Genomic DNA, 20,980 nt, shown 5'->3' on the forward strand with positions numbered 1-20,980 from the left:
CTGCACCCAGGAACTACTCCTGGCGGGGACCTGGGACCACGTGGGGTACTAGGGGTCGAACCGGGTGGAATGCGTGCAAGGCAAACGCCCTGCCCTCGGCCCTTAGAGCTTTATAAGGGCTTCCAGACGGCCCTCTGGAGCTTTGAAGAGGCCTGTAGCTGTGACAAGCGCGGGGCGGCGCGGGCGTGGCGGAGGGACGAGGGCCAGACCGCCCAAACGAGACCACGGAGACCTGCCCCGACCCCAGCCGAGCCGAGGGAGCGGCGAGACCCAGACACGATTCCCGGCCGAGGAGATCTCGCGAGAGGTTCCGCAGTTAAGATGGCGTCCGCGCTCGCCGCCACACCTCACATGGCGACGCAGGGGCGCGGCCCGTGGGGGAGGTCGCGCGAGACTTGCATCCGGGCTCGGGTCCGCGAATCGAGCCGGGGGTGTGGAGCGGCCAAGATGGAGCCGGCAGCCGGCGGCCCCGGGCCGCTGGTCACGAACAACAAGCAGCCGCAGCCGCCGCCGCCGCCGCCGCCCGCCGTGGCGCAGCCGCCCCCCGGGGCCCCGCGGGCCGGCGGCGCCCTCCTGCCGGGCGGCAAGGCGCGAGAGTTCGGTCGCGGCCAGCGCAAAGACTCGGAGGTGCGGAGGCGCGGGGCGGGGCGGGGCGCGCGCGGGCGCCGGGGTCCGGCCGGGCTTCCCGGGGGCGCGGCCGGGAGCCGGGAGCCGGGAGCCGGGAGCGGGGCGAGGCGAGGCCGGCTTCCCGGGGCGCCCCGAGCCCCGCCGCCCGGGACGGCCTCCGGGGGGCCGGGCGGGGACCGCGGCCCGAGGCACGGCCGAGGGGGACCCGCACCCCGCGGGGACGCGCCGGCCGCCCCCCGTCCCCCCCGTGGCCGGCTCCCTCGGGGGTGCCGAGTGGGAGAGAGAGAGTGTGTGTGTGTGTTCGTTCACGCTAGTCAAGCTCTTCTGGCCGGCTCCCTCGGGGGTGTTGTCAGCTAGCGCGATCCTTTGGTAGAACGTCCTCTTATAAATGTGTGTGTGTGTGTGTGTGTGTGTGTGTGTGTGTGTGTGTGTGTCTGTGTGTGTTCATTCGTTCACGCTAGTCACGCTCTTCTGGCTGGCTCCCTTTTTTGGGGGGTGTTGTCAGCAAGTGCCATCCTTTGGTAGAACATCTGATTAAAAATGTGTGTGTGTGTGTGTCTTTGTGTCTGTGTGTTCGTGCTCATGTGTTTGGTCTTTCACACTAGTCACGCTCTTCTGGCTGTCTCCCTTTTTTGGGGGGTGTTGTCAGCAAGTGCCATCCTTTGGTAGAACATCTGACTAAAAAGTGTGTGTGTGTGTGTGTGTGTGTGTGTGTATGTGTGTGTGTGTGTGTGTGTGTGTTTTCATGCTCATGTGTTTGGTCGTTCACACTAATCAAGTTCTTCTGGCTGGCTCCCTTTTTTAGGAGTGTTGTCAGCAAGTGTGAACCTTTGGTAGAACATCTGATTAAAAAGTGTGTGTGTGTGTGTGTGTGTGTGTGTGTTCGTTCGGTGCAAAGTAGAAGGACTTTGAGGTCAAAGTGAATTGTTTTGAAAAAGCCATAAAACTGGTCTTTGGGGTGATGTGTGGGCCATTAGTTTTTCAGTGATAATGAATCCACCCATGAGAGAGTGAGTTACAGTTTTTAAGAAAGGTATAATTAGAATCTATAATGAACATGCCAGTCATAGAGTCAGGCTGCGGGTGGGAGGAGACTGGGGGACATTAGTGGAGGGAGGTGGACGCTGGTGAAGGGATGGATGCTGAAACATTGTATGCCTGAAAACCAAACATGAATAACTTTGTAACTCGGGGTGTCAGAGTTCTAAAGTAGCTGTGAATGATTGAATAAGCACTCATTTGATGCTTTTAAATCTCCGCCTTTTAATTTGCACATGGACACCACACAGGGAAGGTGAGTGGATGAACTGAACACATCTGATTCCAGAAACTTGCCTGAATAGATTTTCCTAGACCAGCTGGGGCCAGGGGATCAGCTCTGGGTCTGGGAGCTTGCTCGGGTCTTGGAGGACAGGGAAGCTGGCTGCTGATGAGTGCCCATAGTCTGTGGTGTTGAATTCATTAGTTTTGGCAAGTTTCACCATTTTTTGTTCTCAGCATTTCATTTGTTGAGGGATATGTCGGTACATTCTGTCGCTCTTGCCTGGATAAGGTGTTCTTCCTGCTGCAGCAGTTAGGTGTATGTTCTTAATGTTTTGAGGGTGACTGTTGCCTTCCAGGGAAACTATCACTGAGCCTTAGGATATTACCTATATTCTTCGTTTCTCTCTTAGGAAGCTGTAAAGATCACCTGTCCTAAGCATTTGTTGAAACTCTCTTTGTTGCATTCTCTGCTGTGTGTGGGAGGGAAGCATTCTGTTAGCTGGTGCCTACTCTGTCAATGCTCGGTGAGATCTGAGAGGACAGAAGGGCTGAGGGTGTCTGTGCTCATTTTGTCCTGCGCTGTTGACTGCCCACTAGCCAGCCCAAGAGAGGCTTCCTGTGAAGTGGTCACTTACTGTACAGAAGACATAGATGATGATTAATTGAGAGGACATCATTCATTCATTCATTCATGTACTGTGCTGGGCATCTTGGATTTACTGGACAGAATGGACGAAGACCCTGTTCTCAGGGTACTTTTCGTCTCTCAGAAGGCTTGGTGGGTGATCTTGGCCATTAAGTACGAGTGTGAATGTGTCTGGATGCTCCGAAGGAGGAGTGTGAGGGGCTCTGGGAGGGTCTACGAGGGAGACCCAAGCTACCGTGTGAGACAGTGTTCTGCTGAAACCTGTGTCTTGGGACACAGCAGCACCTGAAGGGTTGCAGGAGGCAAATCCTGGCAGTGATCCTGTGTGTTCCTCCGTCTCCGCAGGGCTTCTCCGAGTCACCGGACCTGGAGTTTGAGTATGCTGATACTGACAAGTGGGCTGCAGAGCTCTCCGGTAAAACAGGACTTCACATTACTGATTTAGTTAGTTTCCTTACTATACTCGAGCATCCTCCACCCAGATCCTCCAAATTCCAGTAGGCGGGGGTCACACCCACCACCTGGCCCCCTGGCGCCGTGTAATCCCATCAATGGCCAAGACTCAGAGACTATAAAATCCAGCTCCCGGACGAGAACAGTGCAGTCTGCCCCCGCGCCTGGCTGTTCCTCGCCGGGGCCCGTTGGAGGGGAGCGGGTTGAGCTTTCCTCCCTGCCCCGACCAGGGCTCCGGCAGCATTCGCGGCCGCGCGACATCTTATCAGAACATCTTTTATGACATCTTATTATCTCATTCCTACTTTGGACAAAATTGCAGGCTATCGAATGTAGCCTGCCCACAGGGCAGAGTCTGGCAAACTCCCCGTGACTTACCAAATATGCCAAATACCAGTAACAATGATGGGTCTCATTCTCCTAAAGAGCCTTGAATATAATCTCAGGGTTAGGATGAAAGAGACGTTACTGGGGCCTGCTCGAGGCAATCGATGAATAACAGGATGATGAAATGAAATGAAATACTTGAAGGAAAATTATGAGTGAATGTCTCTTTATAGTTATGGGGAGTGGGGAGCTGATTGGAGGTGGGGTGAGCCACACCCTGCTGTGCATAGGAGCTGCTCATGGCTCTGTATTCAGGGGGACCATATGTGGTGCTGGGGCTGGAACCAGGTTTGACCACGTGCAAGGCTAATGCCTTATCCCCTGTACTATCTCTGATCCTGCGAATATTATTTTGTAGTTTATTTACCCCCCCTCCAAGTTTTTCCTGTATGTATATAAGTATATTTGCACGCATTGTATGTTTGCAGGCGTGCATGTATAATACATTAATGTGTATCTCATAACTTTGGCGTGCCTTGATTTTTTTTTTGTTTGTTTCATTTTGTTTTGGGGCCACACCTGGTGATGCTTAGGGCTTACTCCTGGCTCTGTGCTCAGGAATCATTTGTGGCGAGGCTTGAGGGGCCATTTGGAGTGCCAGGGATAGAACCCAGCTAGGCTGTGCGCAAGGCAAGCTACGCCGCTCACTGTATTTATTATCTCTCTGCATCCTGGCCTTGATTTTTGAAGTGTCTGTGTGGCCAGCTCGGCTGGCTGTGCTCTAGACCCCTGGGGCCAGTGATGCTCTTTCACCAGACACTAACCCCGGCAGTGGTTGCTCCTGGGCAGGGAATCATGAGTAATGCCTACAGATGTCCCTGCGTCTGTGTACATCTGTCACTGCCGCTGCTGTTCACATGTTCTGTGTGGTCAGCCTGATCTGCAGCGTAGGCATCCATGGCAAAAGGTCATTTCGGGGATTAGCTGCCTTGAAGGGACATGTGTGCATGATGTGGTGGCATGGCCATGCACTGCACTGGAAATTCTTGGGTTCCTGCCTAACTGGCACCCTGGTTATCATCTGCAAGGCAAGCTTGCATTTTCCCTAATGCAGATGTCAGAAGGCCAGAAGTCACTATGACCAGAGCCACAGTTGGGCATGAAAGTAGATGTCTGCCTTTCCTGCTGCCTAGGAGGCCATATGAAGTGGCGCAGATGCTCATGAGACTTTGTTCTTCACAGAACTTTACAGCTACACAGAAGGGCCAGAATTTCTCATGAATAGGAAATGCTTTGAGGAGGACTTCCGGATTCATGGTAAGGTTGTTCCCACCCCTTCTCGGTTCCTCACCTCTCATCACCTGAGAGTGGTAGGGGTATTTCAGTCAGCCGGATGAGTTAGTCCTTACAGAATGGAAACCTGCCCGGCCACAGTTTTCCGAGGCTGGGGGTGACATTGGCCTTGGGGTTGAGGCTGGGGGTGACATTGGCCTTGGGGTTGTAGAGACTGTGGTGGTGGCTCTTCTGAATGTGAATGAGGCAGGGGAATTGGGGGCCTTCTAGGCTTAAAACGCATCCAAAGTAGCCTGAAAAGTCCATTTATTTAGAGCAGCCAGTGACCATCTCCCTTATTAGAGGGACCTTACATTTCCCGACATCTGTGTCCTGTGGCTCCTGAGTTTGGTGGCTTCATGTGCTGTCCTTCCTTGGTGAGACTCCTCTCTGGGCCCAGGTGTAACTGACCTCTTTCCCTGCAGTGACAGACAAGAAGTGGACTGAGCTGGACACTAACCAGCACCGCACCCATGCCATGAGGCTCCTCGACGGTCTGGAAGTCACTGCCAGGGAGAAAAGACTCAAAGTGGCTCGAGCAATTCTCTATGTTGCTCAAGGTACAGAGAGCACGCCCCACCCCTGCGTCCCCGGCTGCCGCCCCTCAGCTGTGGGGAGCGCTCTGTCACCCGCCCTGTGTCGCAGGCACCTTTGGGGAGTGTAGCTCGGAGGCAGAGGTACAGTCCTGGATGCGCTACAATATCTTCCTGCTCCTCGAGGTGGGCACGTTCAATGCTTTGGTGGAACTTCTGAACATGGAGATCGAGTGAGTTCTTCTAAGGGACTTGGGGGAGCAGCGGGGGGGGCGGGGGTAGAACTTGCAAAACTAGCAGGCTGAGAGAGGGCTTCCGGCATTGGCCCTTTGCAGCCGAGGGTTCTAACCAACCAGGCTGAGTAACAGAAGCTGCTTGCTCAGGTCTTGCACCCCTGGACAGTCAGGGCCTTCCCTGGCCTGCCGTTCCTGAGAGAGCTTCTCAGTTCCTTGAAACCTGTAGTTGCACTGTTGATGCTGCTTTTCCCTCCTCCCCCTCCTCCCCCCCAGGCCAAACACGATCTGGCACCAGGGTCAAGGCCTGTGGCAACACAGGTCCTATGTCTGGTGGACAGGTCAATGCAGCTCATCCAAGGATGGTACTATCCATCAGTAACCAAAGTTAAGAACATGCTTGAAATACTTCTGTGGTCCAGGCACTGTCTTAAGGCCTCAGACAGTCATGTTAGTGACACAGATGTTGTTGCAGAGAAATAAACAGGCATGGGGAAGTTAAGCGGGGCCAGAGAAATAGTGCAAGAGTAGGGGGCTTATCTTACCCATGTCAAACCTGTGTTCTATCCAGGCACCCCATGTGTTCATCTTCCCCCCAGGAGTGAACCCTGAGCACGGCCCATACGGCCCTCCCCTCCACTCTCCCCCAAACACCCCACCAAACAGAGCCAAAAGCGGACTAGTGAAACACCTTGTCCAAGGCCTAGGGCTCCTTACTGTCGAAGCCTGGCTTCTGACCATGGCCTGATTTAGAGCCCTAGCTCATGACTGGCTCCTGTGAGCTTCGTGCAGTCTTGGGTCCTCATGCTCCTCCGCAGGGTCGGCTATCGGAGTGTCCCTTTCCTCCTCCCTAAGAAACTCCAACCTTCTCTTCTTCCACAGCAACAGTGCCGCCTGCAGCAGTGCCGTGAGGAAACCTGCCATCTCCTTGGCTGACAGCACAGACCTGAGGTGAGGCAGGCAGGCCGGGCTCCCTGAGCTTTGGCCCCGGATGAGCCCCAGCCAGGGCCCAGGTCACGGGAGGGTCTCTTGGGTTTCTTCCCTGTGTGGTGCGTGATGGGTCAGCCGCCCCAGGATGAGACTCCCAGGCCTCACCCCAGATGAGGTCATACTTCAGTGAAGTGTGGGGTCCTGCTCACGCCATTGCCCCATGCCGTGGCGCTTGCTAGTGCGTCCTCGGGCTCACCTGGCCCGACCCCACCAGTAGGCAGTCCTGAAGGTTCACCAGGTTCTGTGGCTACAAAGGCACTAGCCGCTGCTAAACAGGAAGAGGGCAGGGCCTTCCTTTTGGGTCCGTGTCTGTCCGTGTCTGATGGGTGACTTGTGGGGTTGCCCACCGTAGCTCGGATCCCGGGGCCTGTTTGTCGCCCTCATTGCCATTGAGGTCCCCACTGGCCTGGCAAACACTGACCTGTTCCACACCGCCTGCTCTGCCTTCTCCATCCCACGCCCAACCCCCTCAGCTCACTGCTACCTCACCCTGCCTTTCACCCCGAGCAGCTATGAACTTGTGACCACCCTTGATCCATGTCCATTATCCAGGAACAGTCACCAAGCACCTGCACTCTACTGGGCACTGGAAATCAAAACTCAGCCCACCCGTAGCAACAGGGGTCATGACAGAAGCCCCAGGAGGACTCTGTGGGACCCCAGTTTTCTCTAGGTTACAGTCTTTCCCTGTCACCTGTGTTCACAGACCTTTTCCTTATTTGCTGGGATGGGAGGAAGGCAGGGGTGTCTTCTCCTCTCGCCCAAGTGACCACACCCCCGCGCCGCCGCCACACACACACACACACAAACACACACACACACACACACACACACCTTCCTGCCCTTCTTGTCATGTCTCATCCTCAGGGTCCTGCTCAACATCATGTACCTGATTGTGGAGACGGTTCACCAGGAGTGTGAGAGTGATAAGGCCGAGTGGAGGACGATGCGACAGACCTTCAGGGCCGAGCTGGGTAGGACACTGGGGGTCCTGTCTCAGGCCCTTCTTGGTCACTGAGGTGAAGGTCCCGACCCTCTTGGCCCTGATCCTTTCTTGTTGCCTCCAGGTTCTCCGCTGTACAACAACGAGCCATTTGCCATCATGTTATTTGGGATGGTGACCAAATTCTGCAGTGGCCACGCGCCCCACTTCCCCATGAAGAAGGTGCTCCTGCTGCTCTGGAAGACAGTGCTGGTGAGCGCTGCCTCAGGGGAGGCCTCCCAGATAGCCTTCTGCTTTTGGGTGATATGGCTATAGAACGCTTGGCTTGGCAAACAGGATTCTGGGTTTTGAATTTTGTTTCGTTTTATTTGGGGGGCCACATCCAGAAATACTCAGGACTTACTCCTGGCACTGCACTCAGGAATTGGTCCTGACAGTGCTCAGGGGGACTTTATGAGATGCTGGGGGTTGAACCCTGGTAGGCTGTGTGCAAGGCAATGCCCTACCTGCTGCACTGTTGCTCCAGTCCCAGAAAACAGGATTCTGAAAGAAGCTTCCCATAAGGAATTGACCTCATAGTGCCACTTTTTGGTTTCCCGTGGCCAGAGAGGCACTGACCCTGGGGTCAGACCAGACCTTGGGCCCCAATTCCTGGAGCTGGTCCCTGCTCTTGGTGTTTGCAAAGTTACCAAGGCACAATCCAAACTGGTGTCATTGGGGTCCCTCAGTCAGATGTCTGTTGAAGGAAGTAAGAGGAATTCTCCATTTTCCTCATGGTGTAAACCAACCCTAACTCTCTGGCTAGGGAAGGAATGGGGTTTGGGAAGTTGCCTTGACTGGGGAACCGCTGTCGGGAGCCCCAGGAGAGCAGGTGGAGCTGGAGTTCAGACAGCCCTTCTCTTTGGGGCTTGCTTTCCCTTATTTCAGAGCGAGCCAGCACCAGGCTCCCAAGCTCAGGGCGTGTGGGCCTCTTCCAAGTGCTCTGTGCATTTTATCTTGGCCAGACATCCTGTTGGTTTCTCAGGAAGCCTCACTGAAGCCAGAGGAGAGAGCAGAATTCAGAAACAGTGAAACTGAGCAGTTGAACATGGCTGCGTGCTACTGGGATTAGGGTGAGGGGAGCTCTAGCTGGAGCTTTTGAGCAGAAGTTTGAGCATCTAACAGCATATTCCCAGTTTGACTCTGAAAGATTGGCACGCCCATCCTTCCAGGAGCCGGGGAACCACACTGACTGTCTAGAAGCTGGCAGGCTTGGATTTTTCTTCCTCCTTTCGCTCTGTTTGAAGAGTGTGGCTAACACCCAGAGAGAGGCAGTCTTAACCGGCTCACTCAGACTGCTCCTTCTCTTGCTCTCTTTTTCTCACTCTAATAGTATGGTGGATGGAGCTGGGGCTGGGGCTGGGGCGGGGGCTGGCAGGCACAGGTTTCCCGGGACCCACTTATGGACTGTCTCTCACGGGCCATGATGCAGTGCACACTGGGCGGCTTTGAGGAGCTGCAGAGTATGAAGGCTGAGAAGCGCGCCATGCTGGGCCTACCCCCACTGCCAGAGGACAGCATCCAGGTGATCCGCAGCATGAGGGCCGCCTCACCCCCCGCATCAGCCTCCGACCTGATTGAGCAGCAGCAGAAAAGGGGTCGTCGCGAGCTGAAGGTGAGGGCCGCAGAGACCCCTTGGAGTGCCACCTGCCTGGTTCTTGGCCAAGCGTGGCTGCAAGTGGTTCTTAGGATGCAGCAGTTGATAGGGAAGGGGCAGGAAGTGGCGGTTAAGCCCCACCTTGACTCCTCTCCGGACTCCCACTCTGGATTATCTCCCTCTTCTCTCTGATCACCGCTCTATCCTCCCTGCGTCTGCGGTGTGTGTCATCAGTGGGCTCTTACGGTCTCCACTCCCTCCCCTCTGCTTTCAGGCCCTGATAAAACAGGACAATTTGGATGCCTTCAATGAGCGGGATCCCTACAAGACTGACGACGCTCGGGAGGAAGAGGAGGAGAACGATGATGACAACAGCCTGGAAGGGGAGGCCTTTCCCCTGGAACGGGATGAGGTGATGCCCCCACCACTGCAGCACCCCCAGACCGACAGGCTTACCTGCCCAAAGGGGCTCCCATGGGCTCCCAAAGTCAGGTGAGTCTCGGGCCTCTGGGACACTTCGTTTTGTTTTTGTTGTTCAATCTGGTCTCTCACTTAGACTTGATGACAGTAAAGCAGAATAGGAAAAAGTAACAGACCTCTCAGCAAACACATCTCCATGAATCCCGAGATTGTGTTGGATTTTTAACAAAACTTCTGAATCAAGGGATAGTTTCATTTATGGCTATTAATTGAGATGTTTGAGATTAATGTCAGTGAATCAATGCATGGGAAATACCTGGATATATGCAAGTAGTATCTGAGGGCTGGAGTGATGTTACAGTGGGTAGGGCACTTGCCTTGCATGTGGCTGACCCAGATTCAATCACTGGCACCTTCTCTGGTTCCCTGGGCCCCACCAGGAGCCAAGAGTAAACCTCAAATACTGCCAGATGTGGCCCAAAATAACAAAAAATAAACAAATGAATAAATAGCATTAAAAAAACACCAGCTTGAAAAATATGAACAGGCGGACGGTATAAAAGTCACTTTCTGGGGCCGGAGCAATAGTACAAATAGTAGGGCATTTGACTTGCATGCAGTCAAGCCGGGTTCTTCGGACTCAGCCTTTCTTTGCATTCCATATGTTCCCTGAGCACTTCAGGAGTAATTGCTTGAGTGCAGAGCCAGAAATAACCTCTGAGCATTGCCGGGTATGGCCCAAAACCCAAAAAAATAAAAATAAATAAACCCAAAAAATAAAAATAACTGAAAGTCATTTTCTTGGCCAAGATAAAGGTGGTTTGTGATTAAATACAGAAAACAGTCCATCACAAAACACACGTTTTTCTGGTTGTTTGAGAGAGGAAAATGTACACCCCAGTAAGAGTAGAAGTTGTAAATGCTTGAGAAGTTTTGGTTGACAGACTTTTCATAAATAGTGAGATATAAATCATGCTGTCACTCTATAGACCAAACATGATTGCCACTCAATGCCTCTTTTGCAAATCACAGCACCCAAAAGGAGAGAGAGAACAAAAGGGAATGCCCTGCCACAGAGGCGGGGTGGGAGGGACACTGGGATCAGTGGTGGTGGAGAATGGGCACTGGTGGAGGGATGGGTACTCGATCATTGTATAATTGAAACCCAAGCACAAAAATTTGTAAGTCTACGACTGTACCTCATGGTGTTTCACTAATAAAAATTTTTAAATAAATAAATAAATCATGCTGTCACTGACAAAGAGAGGCTAGAGAGGGAGTGGGTCAGGTGCTTGCGTGGGGCTGGAGAGATACTGTGGAGGTGAAGACACTTTCTGTGCAGCCTACTTGTTCATCCCCAGCAAGCTCATCCCCAACACCAGGCGTGGTCCCCCAGCACTGCTGGGAGAGATCCTTGAGTACAGAACCAGGAGTCAGCCCCAGGCATTGCTGCTCTGACCCCAAAACAGAATAGACCCTGAAAAGGTGCTTTCCAGGGCTAGAGCGCAGCTAACCTGGGTTCAATTCCCAGCATCCCATATAGTTCCCCGAGCACCATCAGGAGTATTTCCTGAGTACAAAGCCAAAACTCCTGTGCATTTGACCCAAAAAGCCAAAAAAATAAAATAAAAAGGTGCTTTTCTTACGTGTCGCCAATGCCGTTTTGGTCCTCAGCATTGGGAGCAACCCCAACCACTGCTGGGTGTGGCCCAAAATAAAAACCAAAAATGTCTTACGATATCAACGTAATTTCATGAATAAACCAGTTCCACACACTGTATTTTCAGGTTATTGATCTAATAGCACCATGAAAAATAATAAATCCGCAAATTTCAGAGTTATTTTTATTTTTTATTTTGCTTTTTGGGTCACACCCGGCAGGGGTTACTCCTGGCTCTGCACTCAGGAATTATTCCTGGTGGTGGTCAGGGGACTATATGAGATGCTGAGAATTGAACCTGGGTTGGCCGCCGTACGAGGCAAACGCCCTACCCGCTGTGCTATTGCTCCAGCCCCAGTTCTCTTATTTTAAACAGACCAATTGTGGAAGACATTTTCTTCTGATTGCTCAGCTTCTACACATGTCGTGTGTGTCACTCAGCGCGACACCATGAAATAACATTGTCTGCTTTGCTCGCTTCTTCGGCAGAGAGAAAGACATTGAGATGTTCCTCGAGTCCAGCCGCAGCAAGTTCATTGGCTACACTCTGGGCAGGTGAGCGTGATCCGGCTCCTTTTGAAGAAAGGTCGTAGGAGGCCGCTCTCCCAGCCTCTGGTGAGGGGAGGGCCAGGCCGCTTGGTTCCAGGGTTAACACAGGCCTTCTTTCTTCTCCAGTGACACAAACACAGTGGTGGGGCTGCCCAGGCCAATCCACGAAAGCATCAAGACACTAAAACAGGTAGGTGGCCTCATTTGGTTCTGAGTGAGTAAAGTGAGCTGGGTCCTTTGGGAGAAGCCTTCGGACACTATTGTCTGCCTACAGAGACCCAGCGTGGAAACGGTTCTTCCTTTTTTGTGTTTTTGGCCAGACTCAGCGGTGATTCCTGGCTCTGTGTTCTGGGATCACTCCCGGTGGACTCAGGGGACCCTATGGGGTACCAGGGATCGAACCTAGGTTGGCTGCTTGCAAGGCAATTGCCCTGCCTGCTGTACTCTCTCTCCAGCCTTGAAACAGTTCTTGGGTCCCTGAACTTTTGTTAGGCGCTGACTGGGTGATTCAAGATGAGTTACCTGAGAGTTGGAGGGGTCAATATCTGATGGGTCGCGTGTCCCTTTTTTTGCTCAGGTTCTGTAGCTGACATGGAGATGTGGGCAGAGAGCTCAAAATGTCAGCTTTGCTGCTGAGAGAACAGCTAGAGAGCGAGGTTTCGTGCACAGAGCAGTGGTCTGGCCTCATCTCCGACTTGAGTTAGGTTCCGCTCCTTTAAGCCCCGAGAGGAGGAGAGAGCACCAACTTCACTTTCATTTTTTTTTTTATGAGTGCTCTGTTTCTCCCCCACATTTAGTGAGATCGGGCTGGTGTGGCCGGGGCACGGGAAGAGAGCAGACAGGATTCGCACGTGTTTATCCTTCCCGTTGGGAAGCAGCTGCTGGATGAATCTGAAGTGTCACTCTGTGTATGTTTTTGAATAGATCTTTGAAGTTTCAGCATGAAAATAGTACGGAGGGCTGGAGCAATAGCTCAGCGGGTAGGGCGTTTGCCTTGCACCGGGTTCGATTCCCAGCATCCCATCTGGCCCCCCGAGCACCGCCAAGAGTGACTCCTGAGTGTATGAGCCAGGAGGAACCCCTGTGCATCGCCGGCTGTGACCCAAAAAGAAAAAGAAAGAAAATTAGTACAGGGGCCAGGCGGTTGCCGTGCACAACCTGAGTTTGATCCCTGGCACTGCCACCTGCATCCGGTCCCCTGAGCACTGGGTTTTGCCCAGCCACTGCACACCTCCCACCCCCAAGAAAAAGGAAAAAGATTTTTTAAATTTTTATTACAAAGTACTTGTATTACAAATAAATACAGAGTAAGAAAGTCTTTGAGTCCTTAATTCTGCTTTTAGTCATTTTTCTTTGTAGCATTTGGGAAGTTCCTTTTTCTTCTTGTACCTGTTGTTTTTTTTTTTCTTTTTCCTACTCTATGATGTGCATTTTATACTTCTTGGAAGTGAGAGAGGCCCACTCAGAAAAATATTTTAGGCTAGGCTCAGGATCTTATTTAGGGACCTTAGTGGGAGAAGAAAGTGTTTGGTGGGCATTTGGGGGGGTCTCTGCCTGCTGTGGGGGTGGCTGAGGCTGACTGCTGCGTTCCCAGCGTCGTTGCCTTCTTTTCCAGCACAAGTACACGTCCATCGCAGAGGTCCAGGTGCAGATGGAGGAGGAGTACCTTCGCTCTCCTCTCTCGGGGGTGAGTTGCAGCCTCTTCCCCAGTGCTGGGGTGGGCCGTGCTACTGGGCTCCCCCAGCCCTGAGCTCACCGAACTCCAGGTTGAGCTCTGTGGGGTGGCCTCTGTCTCACACTGGGGTCAGGACTGTCTGCCTGGCCACAGAGAGCTCAGAGGGCTGAGCACATCTGGGAGGCCAGGTTTGATCCCTGGCACCACATGTCTGCCACCCCACCCCAGCACGGCCTGGTGTGGCTCAAATTCAAAGAACATGGACTTTGCCTGCTGTGGAACCCTGCCCTGCCTCCCACTTCCTCCCAGAGCACCTCTTTCTGCTTTTGTGTCCTCGCCCAGGAAGTGGGAATGACACAGGCTTCTTCATAGTGTTGTATGAAGTAGGGATTAACGAGTCATAACCAGGAGGCACTGGCAGCATGTCACTCAGTTTGCTCGCACTGTCCACCTATATCTAACCCCCGGCTGAGTCACCGACTCAGGGTGTGTGATTGTGCCCATTGTGTTACAGGGAGAAGAGGAAGTGGAGCAAGTGCCTTCTGAAACCCTCTACCAAGGCTTGCTCCCCAGCCTGCCTCAGTACATGGTGAGTGGCCTGTGTTTCGGACCCCCCTGTCCATCGGGGGTCCCTGCTGTGGTCTGGCCCTACCACCTACCCCCGCCAGTCACTCTCTACCCCGTCTCCCACCTCCTCCATGCCTGCCCCTCAGACAAACTGAACCATCCTCCCTTCCCCAGATAGCGCTGCTGAAGATTCTGCTGGCCGCAGCTCCAACCTCCAAAGCCAAAACAGACTCCATCAACATCCTGGCCGACGTCCTGCCTGAGGAGATGCCGTGAGTGCCTTGGAGCAAGTTGTGGCCACAGTGGAGGGGAAGGGCCGGTTTGCTTGTGTCCCACTGTTCTCTAGGTTCGTTTCTCTTCTTCTGGACCACCTTCTGTTGAGCCTTCGAGGCTGAAGTTTAGGATCGTTCTAGAGACAGGGCTGAAGGTTTGGCTGTGCAGGTTGCAGAGGTGGCTTAGTCTAGCTGGCCCACGTCTAGTGTGGACTTGCTTTGCTGTGGAGTGAATAGAGAAAGCCATTGTCTCTGTAAAGGGACTTGCACCAAGGCTGCGTTTTCCAGCACCGTCCCTGGAGAACTTTGTTGCTGGGCCTCTGGGATGGGTCGGTTTACCCTCCAGACACTTGCCCAGAGGTGGCCTGTACCTGAGCAGGGTGTGGGGGCCTGTCCTGTCTTGGATCCTGCATGTTGTATCCTGCGTGTTGGTGAATGCAGGCTGGTGAATGCGGACCTGCGGAGCTCCAACCCGGGATGCGCTCTCTTCTCCAGACAGATGGCACAGGCCCGCTCTGTCCTGTTCCCCAGGACGCTCTCCTCCATGACTGACAGTGCAGGCCCGCTCTGTTCCGTGGGGGACGGGCCTGGCTGTGGCCGTGTCACCCATCTAGCTCAGAGTGTAGGTCCCTGCAGAACTGGGTCCCGAGTCTAGCTGTGATCGCCTGGTGATGGAGGATTGACTGATAATGGAATGTCACAGGCGTCCTCGAGAGGGGGGTTCATAGTTAAATACCACATCCTCTATTGAGGATGCAGGGTGAGGGGCTGAGGAAAGACCTCAGAGGGCTGGAGCAGGTACCTGGCATGCAGAGGGCTCTGCCTCCACTCTCAGCCCCGCGTGGCTCCAGAGCTGCCAGTGTAGCCCTCTGACCTCCCAGAGAGGCCCCCAAAAGAGTCACAGCGGGAAGTTTTGAGTGAGAAACGAACTTTACTTGAGACTCCCTGATTTTATCCACCTTCCAGACTCCTTTTCTCTCTCATATGGACAATCTCAGCATGCTCATAGTACATGGGCGCCTAGTGTCCCAGGTTGTGAGCTCAGGGAGTCACGGACGGTTTCGGGACACCTTCAGGTTTCGTTTTGGAGGGAAATGGGCTAAGGACGCCCGTGGGGTTTCATGGGAGAGCAAAAAGTTGAGTGATTGCTGGGAAGGTGCCAGCAGGAACAGGTGTTAGAGGAGCCCTCAGCTGTCTCGTGATGTCACAGGCACACGGAGGACAGTGGAGCCTCTGCCGAGAAGTGGAGGTGCTGTGCGCGTGGCATAGCTTCTCCTTCCTGTGTTTCCAGCACCACAGTGCTGCAGAGCATGAAGCTGGGTGTGGACGTGAACCGCCATAAGGAGGTCATCGTCAAGGCCATCTCCGCCGTCCTGCTGCTGCTGCTCAAGCACTTTAAGCTGAACCACGTCTACCAGGTACTCCAGAGCCTGCCTCCTGCCCGCGGACACTGCTGCTCCTTCGCACCGCAGGCTCCTGCCCGGGCTCACCTACTCTCCCCCTGTTGGTTTCAGTTTGAGTACATGGCCCAGCATCTGGTGTTCGCCAACTGCATCCCTTTGATCCTGAAGTTCTTCAATCAGAACATCATGTCATACATCACTGCCAAGAACAGGTGATGAGGACCAGGGAGCAGGGAAGGGTGTGGCTCCACACAGGGCTCCTGCTGCCCCTCCTCCCTGCTCCTCTCCCAAACACTCAGCCCGTTCAGTACCTGCTGCCGGCCTGTGCCAGGCTTCGGGCCACAGAGATGATTGAGCATGGGTGCGTGGCACATTCGAGACTGGTTGGCCTGGTGATAGGGCCTCAGCCTGAGCAGACACGGGCAGATGACCACCCTGGCCTCCAGTCCTGCCAGCCTCTGACCTACTTGCCTGCTAACCTTCCCCTCCAGATTGCAGTGCCCGTCCCTCAGATGTGCCCTACAGGGCATGTGGGCACCAGCAGCTGCAGGGCTTAGCACAGACTCATGGTCTGGAGAATTCCCTTCCCCAGCCCAGCACCATCGTGCAGCAGGGAGGAGGTGTTAGGGAGGAGTCAGGGTCTTCCCTTTCCCCCACCACAACACAGGTCTCACCCTAGCACGACCTTCTGCATTGCCCTGTGGCAGGTGTTTCCTGCCTCGGCTGCAGGAATCAGGGTGGGGCAGATGGGGCCCGCCCTGTCCCCTCACTTTCCCTGGCCTCTCCCCGCAGCATTTCTGTCCTGGATTACCCGCACTGCGTGGTGCACGAGTTGCCTGAGCTGACTGCTGAGAGTCTGGTGCGTGGCCTGGTCTCCCTTTCTTCCCCTGGCCTGCTCCTTCCCAGAGGCCGCCTGCGGGAAAGGCGTGCAGTGCGCAGAATGGGGTGTAGGGGTGACTTTTAGGAATATGACCTTTGGAGCCTCGACTGGTGGGGTTGCTTCCCTCGCTCTATAGACAGAGCCCAGCTCCCAGGGCTCCCCGGGAGGAGGCCCCTGTGCTACACGTTTCCTGCAGGAAAGTTGTCGGGGGCTGGGAGTAGCGCAGTAGGTCATGTGCCTTCTGTGTATGATACCTGGGCTTGATCCTGGCACCAGAGGCACAAATGTAGAGACCCCAGGGCTGCTGCAAGAGGCCCAGCGTTTGTGAGGGGGTGTGGGAGGCCCATGGACGGGGCTGTGCCTCTCCACGGGATGGTGAGGAGGCCCCTGGCTTTCCTGTAGGAAGCAGGGGACAATAACCAGTTTTGCTGGAGGAACCTCTTTTCGTGTATCAATCTACTTCGGATCTTGAACAAGCTGACGAAGTGGAAGCACTCCAGGACGATGGTGAGTCAGCAGACATAGTGCCAGGCATCAAAGCCCTCAACCAGAGGACAAAGGGGGCTCCCTCACCAAGTGCCCAGGACAACTGGACAGGAGGTTCAGCCGCGCACTGAGCAGAGCCTCCATGCGGTGAGGTTTCCTCCGCCTCCAACTCTCTGTTCGCACCAGCCCAGGTCTGGGGTGGCCTGTGATGCTTCTGAAGTCAGGTCTAGGGTAGGGCCACTGGCAATTCCTGTTGGCTCTTCAGCACTGCTGGGATTTTATTTGTTTCTGGGCTACAACTGGCAGTGCTCAGGGATCACTCCTGGAGGGCTCAGTGTACTGTATAGGGTACTGGCATCCAATGCCCCACTCACTCTACTCTCTCCAGCCTTGTGGGGTGCTGCCATGTTGGCCACTGGCAGTCCCTTGTTCCAGGAGTTTCCTAGTCAGGAAACAGGGGTTCTGGTGATCCTGGCCAGAACCTCAAAGGCAGCATTGCCAGGAGCCTTTATTTCTGCCATTCTGGCGGCCTAGATGCTGGTGGTGTTCAAGTCGGCCCCCATCCTGAAGCGGGCCCTGAAGGTGAAGCAGGCCATGATGCAGCTGTACGTGCTAAAGCTGCTCAAGGTGCAGACCAAGTACCTTGGCCGCCAGTGGCGGAAGAGCAACATGAAGACCATGTCGGCCATCTACCAGAAGGTGCGGCATCGGCTCAACGACGACTGGGCCTACGGCAATGGTGAGACCAGACACAGCTGAGGGTGGGCCCATCTGTCTGGCTCTGCAGAGTCCTCTCCGCCCCCGCATGGCTTGCTGCCATCTCCCCCCCAGCCCTTCCTGGGAAGTCCCAGGAGGCTCTGACGCCTTCTTTCTCTTCCCTGCTTCTGGCCCTCCAGATTCCCACTGCTCCCAGTGCTTCCTGCCATCAGCAGTGCCCCATGCCCGGCCCCGTATCCTTTCTAGTCCCATCCCCCTCTCTTCGAGTAATACCTTCATTCGCAGTGCCCTCACTTTGGACGAGTGCCAGATCTATGAACTGGGGTTGATTCTCTTCTCCCAGTGCCCCTGACTCTTCTCCTTTCCTGTCGGGCAGCCTCCTCAGCCTCCTGGGCAGAACAGGCTGCTACACGACTATCACACTTCCTGGCACCCAGACCACGGCTAGGTGACCCTCTGCCTGTGTGCCGAACCTGGGTACACTGATCCTGGTCAGGGAATTGAGAGAATGAGCAAATGAGGAGCCTGCTGGTGCCTCAGGAGCAGGGGTGAGGGGAGGTGGTGGTTGATGGTGATGGTCTGTGGTGTGTGTGTGTGTTTACATCTGTGCATGTGCGCACACTTCCAGAGGAGGGCTGAGCCAGGGCTCTCCCAGGCCCTGAAGGTATAGTCTCTGTCCGAGCATCTCTCTCCAAGGTTCTGGCTGTATCATTCCTCAGGCCAGGCCACATGGGCAGGGAAGGGTTCCACTGCCTCTTGAGCTACAGTGGACTCTGGGGAACTACCCAGAGCTTCCCCCTAACAGCAGCTCCCATTTTTGTCCAGACCTGGATGCCCGGCCTTGGGACTTCCAGGCAGAGGAGTGTGCCCTTCGTGCCAACATCGAGCGCTTCAATGCTCGGCGCTATGACCGAGCACATAGCAACCCCGACTTCCTCCCTGTGGACAACTGCCTGCAGAGCGTCCTGGGACAGCGGGTGGACCTGCCCGAGGACTTCCAGATGAACTACGACCTCTGGTTGGAAAGGGAGGTCTTCTCCAAGCCCATCTCCTGGGAGGAACTGTTGCAGTGAGCTGCTGTGCAGGGAGCTGGAAAGGGAAGCAAAGCAGGCCTGTTCGGGTGCCCGGGCCTGTGCTGGGCCACTGCTGCAGAACCCTCGCCGCCCTGCAGGTGGCAGCACGGCCCCACCGCGCGTCCGGCGCTGGCCCAGGACTTGTGCCTGAGAGCCCAGTTCTCCGGATGGTTATCTCAGCCTGGAAGTCTCGCCCTCCCTCTCTTGGATCCCATGGTTTACAACTTGTTTCTTGTCTTCCTTTCCCCCAAGGCCAGGGAGGGCTGGGCTAGGCTGGGACCCGCTGCCCCTGACCGCAGGGTCATGCTGACTTCCTGAGATGTCCGACCAGCCAGGGAGGCAGCCTGGGCCAGGCCAGGGAGTCAGCGTCTTGGTTGTACTCGGTGGGTTTGGGTGTCATCCCAGTCCCTGGCTCCTCCTTTGGTTGGGAGTGGCTGAGACTAGGACAGAAAGTCCCTCTTAACCAGAGGTGCCATTTGTCCTCGGGGTTTGCAAGGGTCTGTAAATATCTATATATAAATCTGTATTCTCCTGTGTCCCGTTAGGGTTTCAATGTGTTTGTGTATTCTGTTTACATTAAAAGGAAGCAAATTAATCCACGTTGCCCTGGCTACAGGAAGTATGGCCCTGACTGTTCCCATCAGCTCTGCAAAGTGGGCTTTCCTTTGGGGGGGCGGGGGTGTGCCATGCCCAGCAGTGCGCAGAGGCTGTTCCCAGCTCTGTCAGTGCTTGGGAGCCGGGGATCAAACCATGGTCAGCGGGAAGGGAAGCAAGGCAGGTGCTCTCTCTGTACTTCCCCCTGTACTTGCTCCAGTAGATTTTCTTCCCGTCATGAATAGGACACCCACTTGTCCCTGCCAGGCTGCCTCCTTTGTCCCCTGAGAGGGGTGATTGGAATTTACCCATGTGCTCACTTCCACCTGGCTCAGTCACTGTGGCCTCGAGACAAGAGTCTGGCCCTAGCATGGGGGTCATCAGAGACGGAGGCCTGGGCTTCTCTGGGTCAGGTCAGTTTCCTTGCTCCTTGATTAAATTTTGGCAGGATCTGGTGTTGGCTCATGTGTGCTCGGGGTGAGATTCTTGACAGAACTATAACTTCAGGGGCCTAGCTGACCACTCAGCTTGATCCTGGCCGAGCCCTTGCTACGTGCACCTGTAGCCTCAAGGTGCTATGGACCTCGTCCCGCAGCCTGAGCTTAGTCTCTTACGTCTGCCCAAGGCTATGCCCACGTGGACCCACCAAGGGTGAACCGGTCAGGCAGCGCTGGCTCAGCCTGGATTCTAACACTCACTTCCTGGGTGACCCAATCGAGTCAGGCTTTACTGAAACTGGTGGCCAAGAGGAAGTCCCGCCCACAGATGCAGGCAACACCTCTTGGTATTAATGGCCCTCGTACCTCTGATGCTCCATGAATTGAACGCTGAAAATCAGACCCTTTCAGACCTTCAAACCCTGTCTTTCCCATGCCCTCCATCCCCAGCATGCTGCTCTGAGTACATCAGCTGCTAGCCGTAGCCTTGCTCCTGGACCTTGAAAGCCTACCCCAGGCCGGGCCCTCTCCTCGTGCCCTGGACGTGCAGGTGAACAGGACCCACCCTCACTGTGGAAGGAGTGAGTGCCCAAGGGGATGGAGGGCACCCTGAGACAGATGTTGACCCCCCCCCCCCCCGCAGTGGGGAGGCGGGACTTGGGCAGCAGCTGGAGGGAGAGGGTTGCTCCTTGAGCCTGCTGAGCTGCTGGGGGAGCTGGGGTGGGAGGCAGGTACACCCCCTGCTGGACGCAGGGAGTAGCCGGCCAGGGGCCATACCCAGCTGTTTCTCCCAGGCTGTAGAGGTCAGCTCTTAGGGCTGTAATTCACATTAATGCTCAGACCCGCTGAGGTACTAGGGGAGATTGAGTGCCTCTAATGAGAAGCATCTTCCAGCGCTAGACTGAGGTGGCAAGTGTGGACCAAAGAACAACCACCAGTTCTTCCACTCTCCTGCCAGATCCAAGATTCAGGGCTCTGGAGTGGGCCCTGCTGATCTCCTTGGGGCAGCGGGAAAACCCAGGGAAGGGAGATGGAGTCCAGAAGCTCCCTTTCATTTTGGGGCAGGGAGGACACCCCCTTTCCTTTTCTAGAAGGGGTGACCAGAGGCCCAGCCAGGCTTGTAGAAACACAACCTCAGCATGAGGTCTGAGGTCACGTCCGGAGCAATCCTGGGAGCAGCGGCACCTGGAGACCTGGGGCGAGAGGCCTAGGGTGTGGGGGAGAAGAGGAGGCTGGGGTGGAGGGGGCTAATAGGAAGCAGGTG

The 20,980-nt window shown here is 54.9% G+C and overlaps 1 protein-coding gene across 1 annotated transcript; it reads left to right on the plus strand.

The window, feature by feature from the left end:
* The first annotated feature begins 412 nt into the window (after positions 1-412).
* STRIP1 (striatin interacting protein 1) lies at positions 413-19,221 on the plus strand. The gene is made up of 21 exons (XM_056123224.1): positions 413-627; positions 2,882-2,951; positions 4,559-4,633; positions 5,074-5,208; positions 5,294-5,414; positions 6,297-6,365; positions 7,272-7,378; positions 7,472-7,599; positions 8,819-9,001; positions 9,258-9,475; positions 11,553-11,618; positions 11,739-11,802; positions 13,228-13,299; positions 13,802-13,876; positions 14,029-14,126; positions 15,418-15,544; positions 15,641-15,741; positions 16,322-16,388; positions 16,812-16,916; positions 17,430-17,634; positions 18,438-19,221. The coding sequence occupies exons 1-21, from the start codon at positions 448-450 to the stop codon at positions 18,683-18,685; spliced, it is 2,514 nt and encodes an 837-aa protein (XP_055979199.1). The 5' UTR covers positions 413-447; the 3' UTR covers positions 18,686-19,221.
* The last annotated feature ends 1,759 nt before the right edge of the window (positions 19,222-20,980 follow it).

The sequence above is a fragment of the Sorex fumeus genome, unplaced genomic scaffold (genome assembly GCF_029834395.1).
Source record: "Sorex fumeus unplaced genomic scaffold, SorFum_2.1 ptg000047l, whole genome shotgun sequence".
Taxonomy (NCBI): Eukaryota; Metazoa; Chordata; class Mammalia; order Eulipotyphla; family Soricidae; genus Sorex; species Sorex fumeus.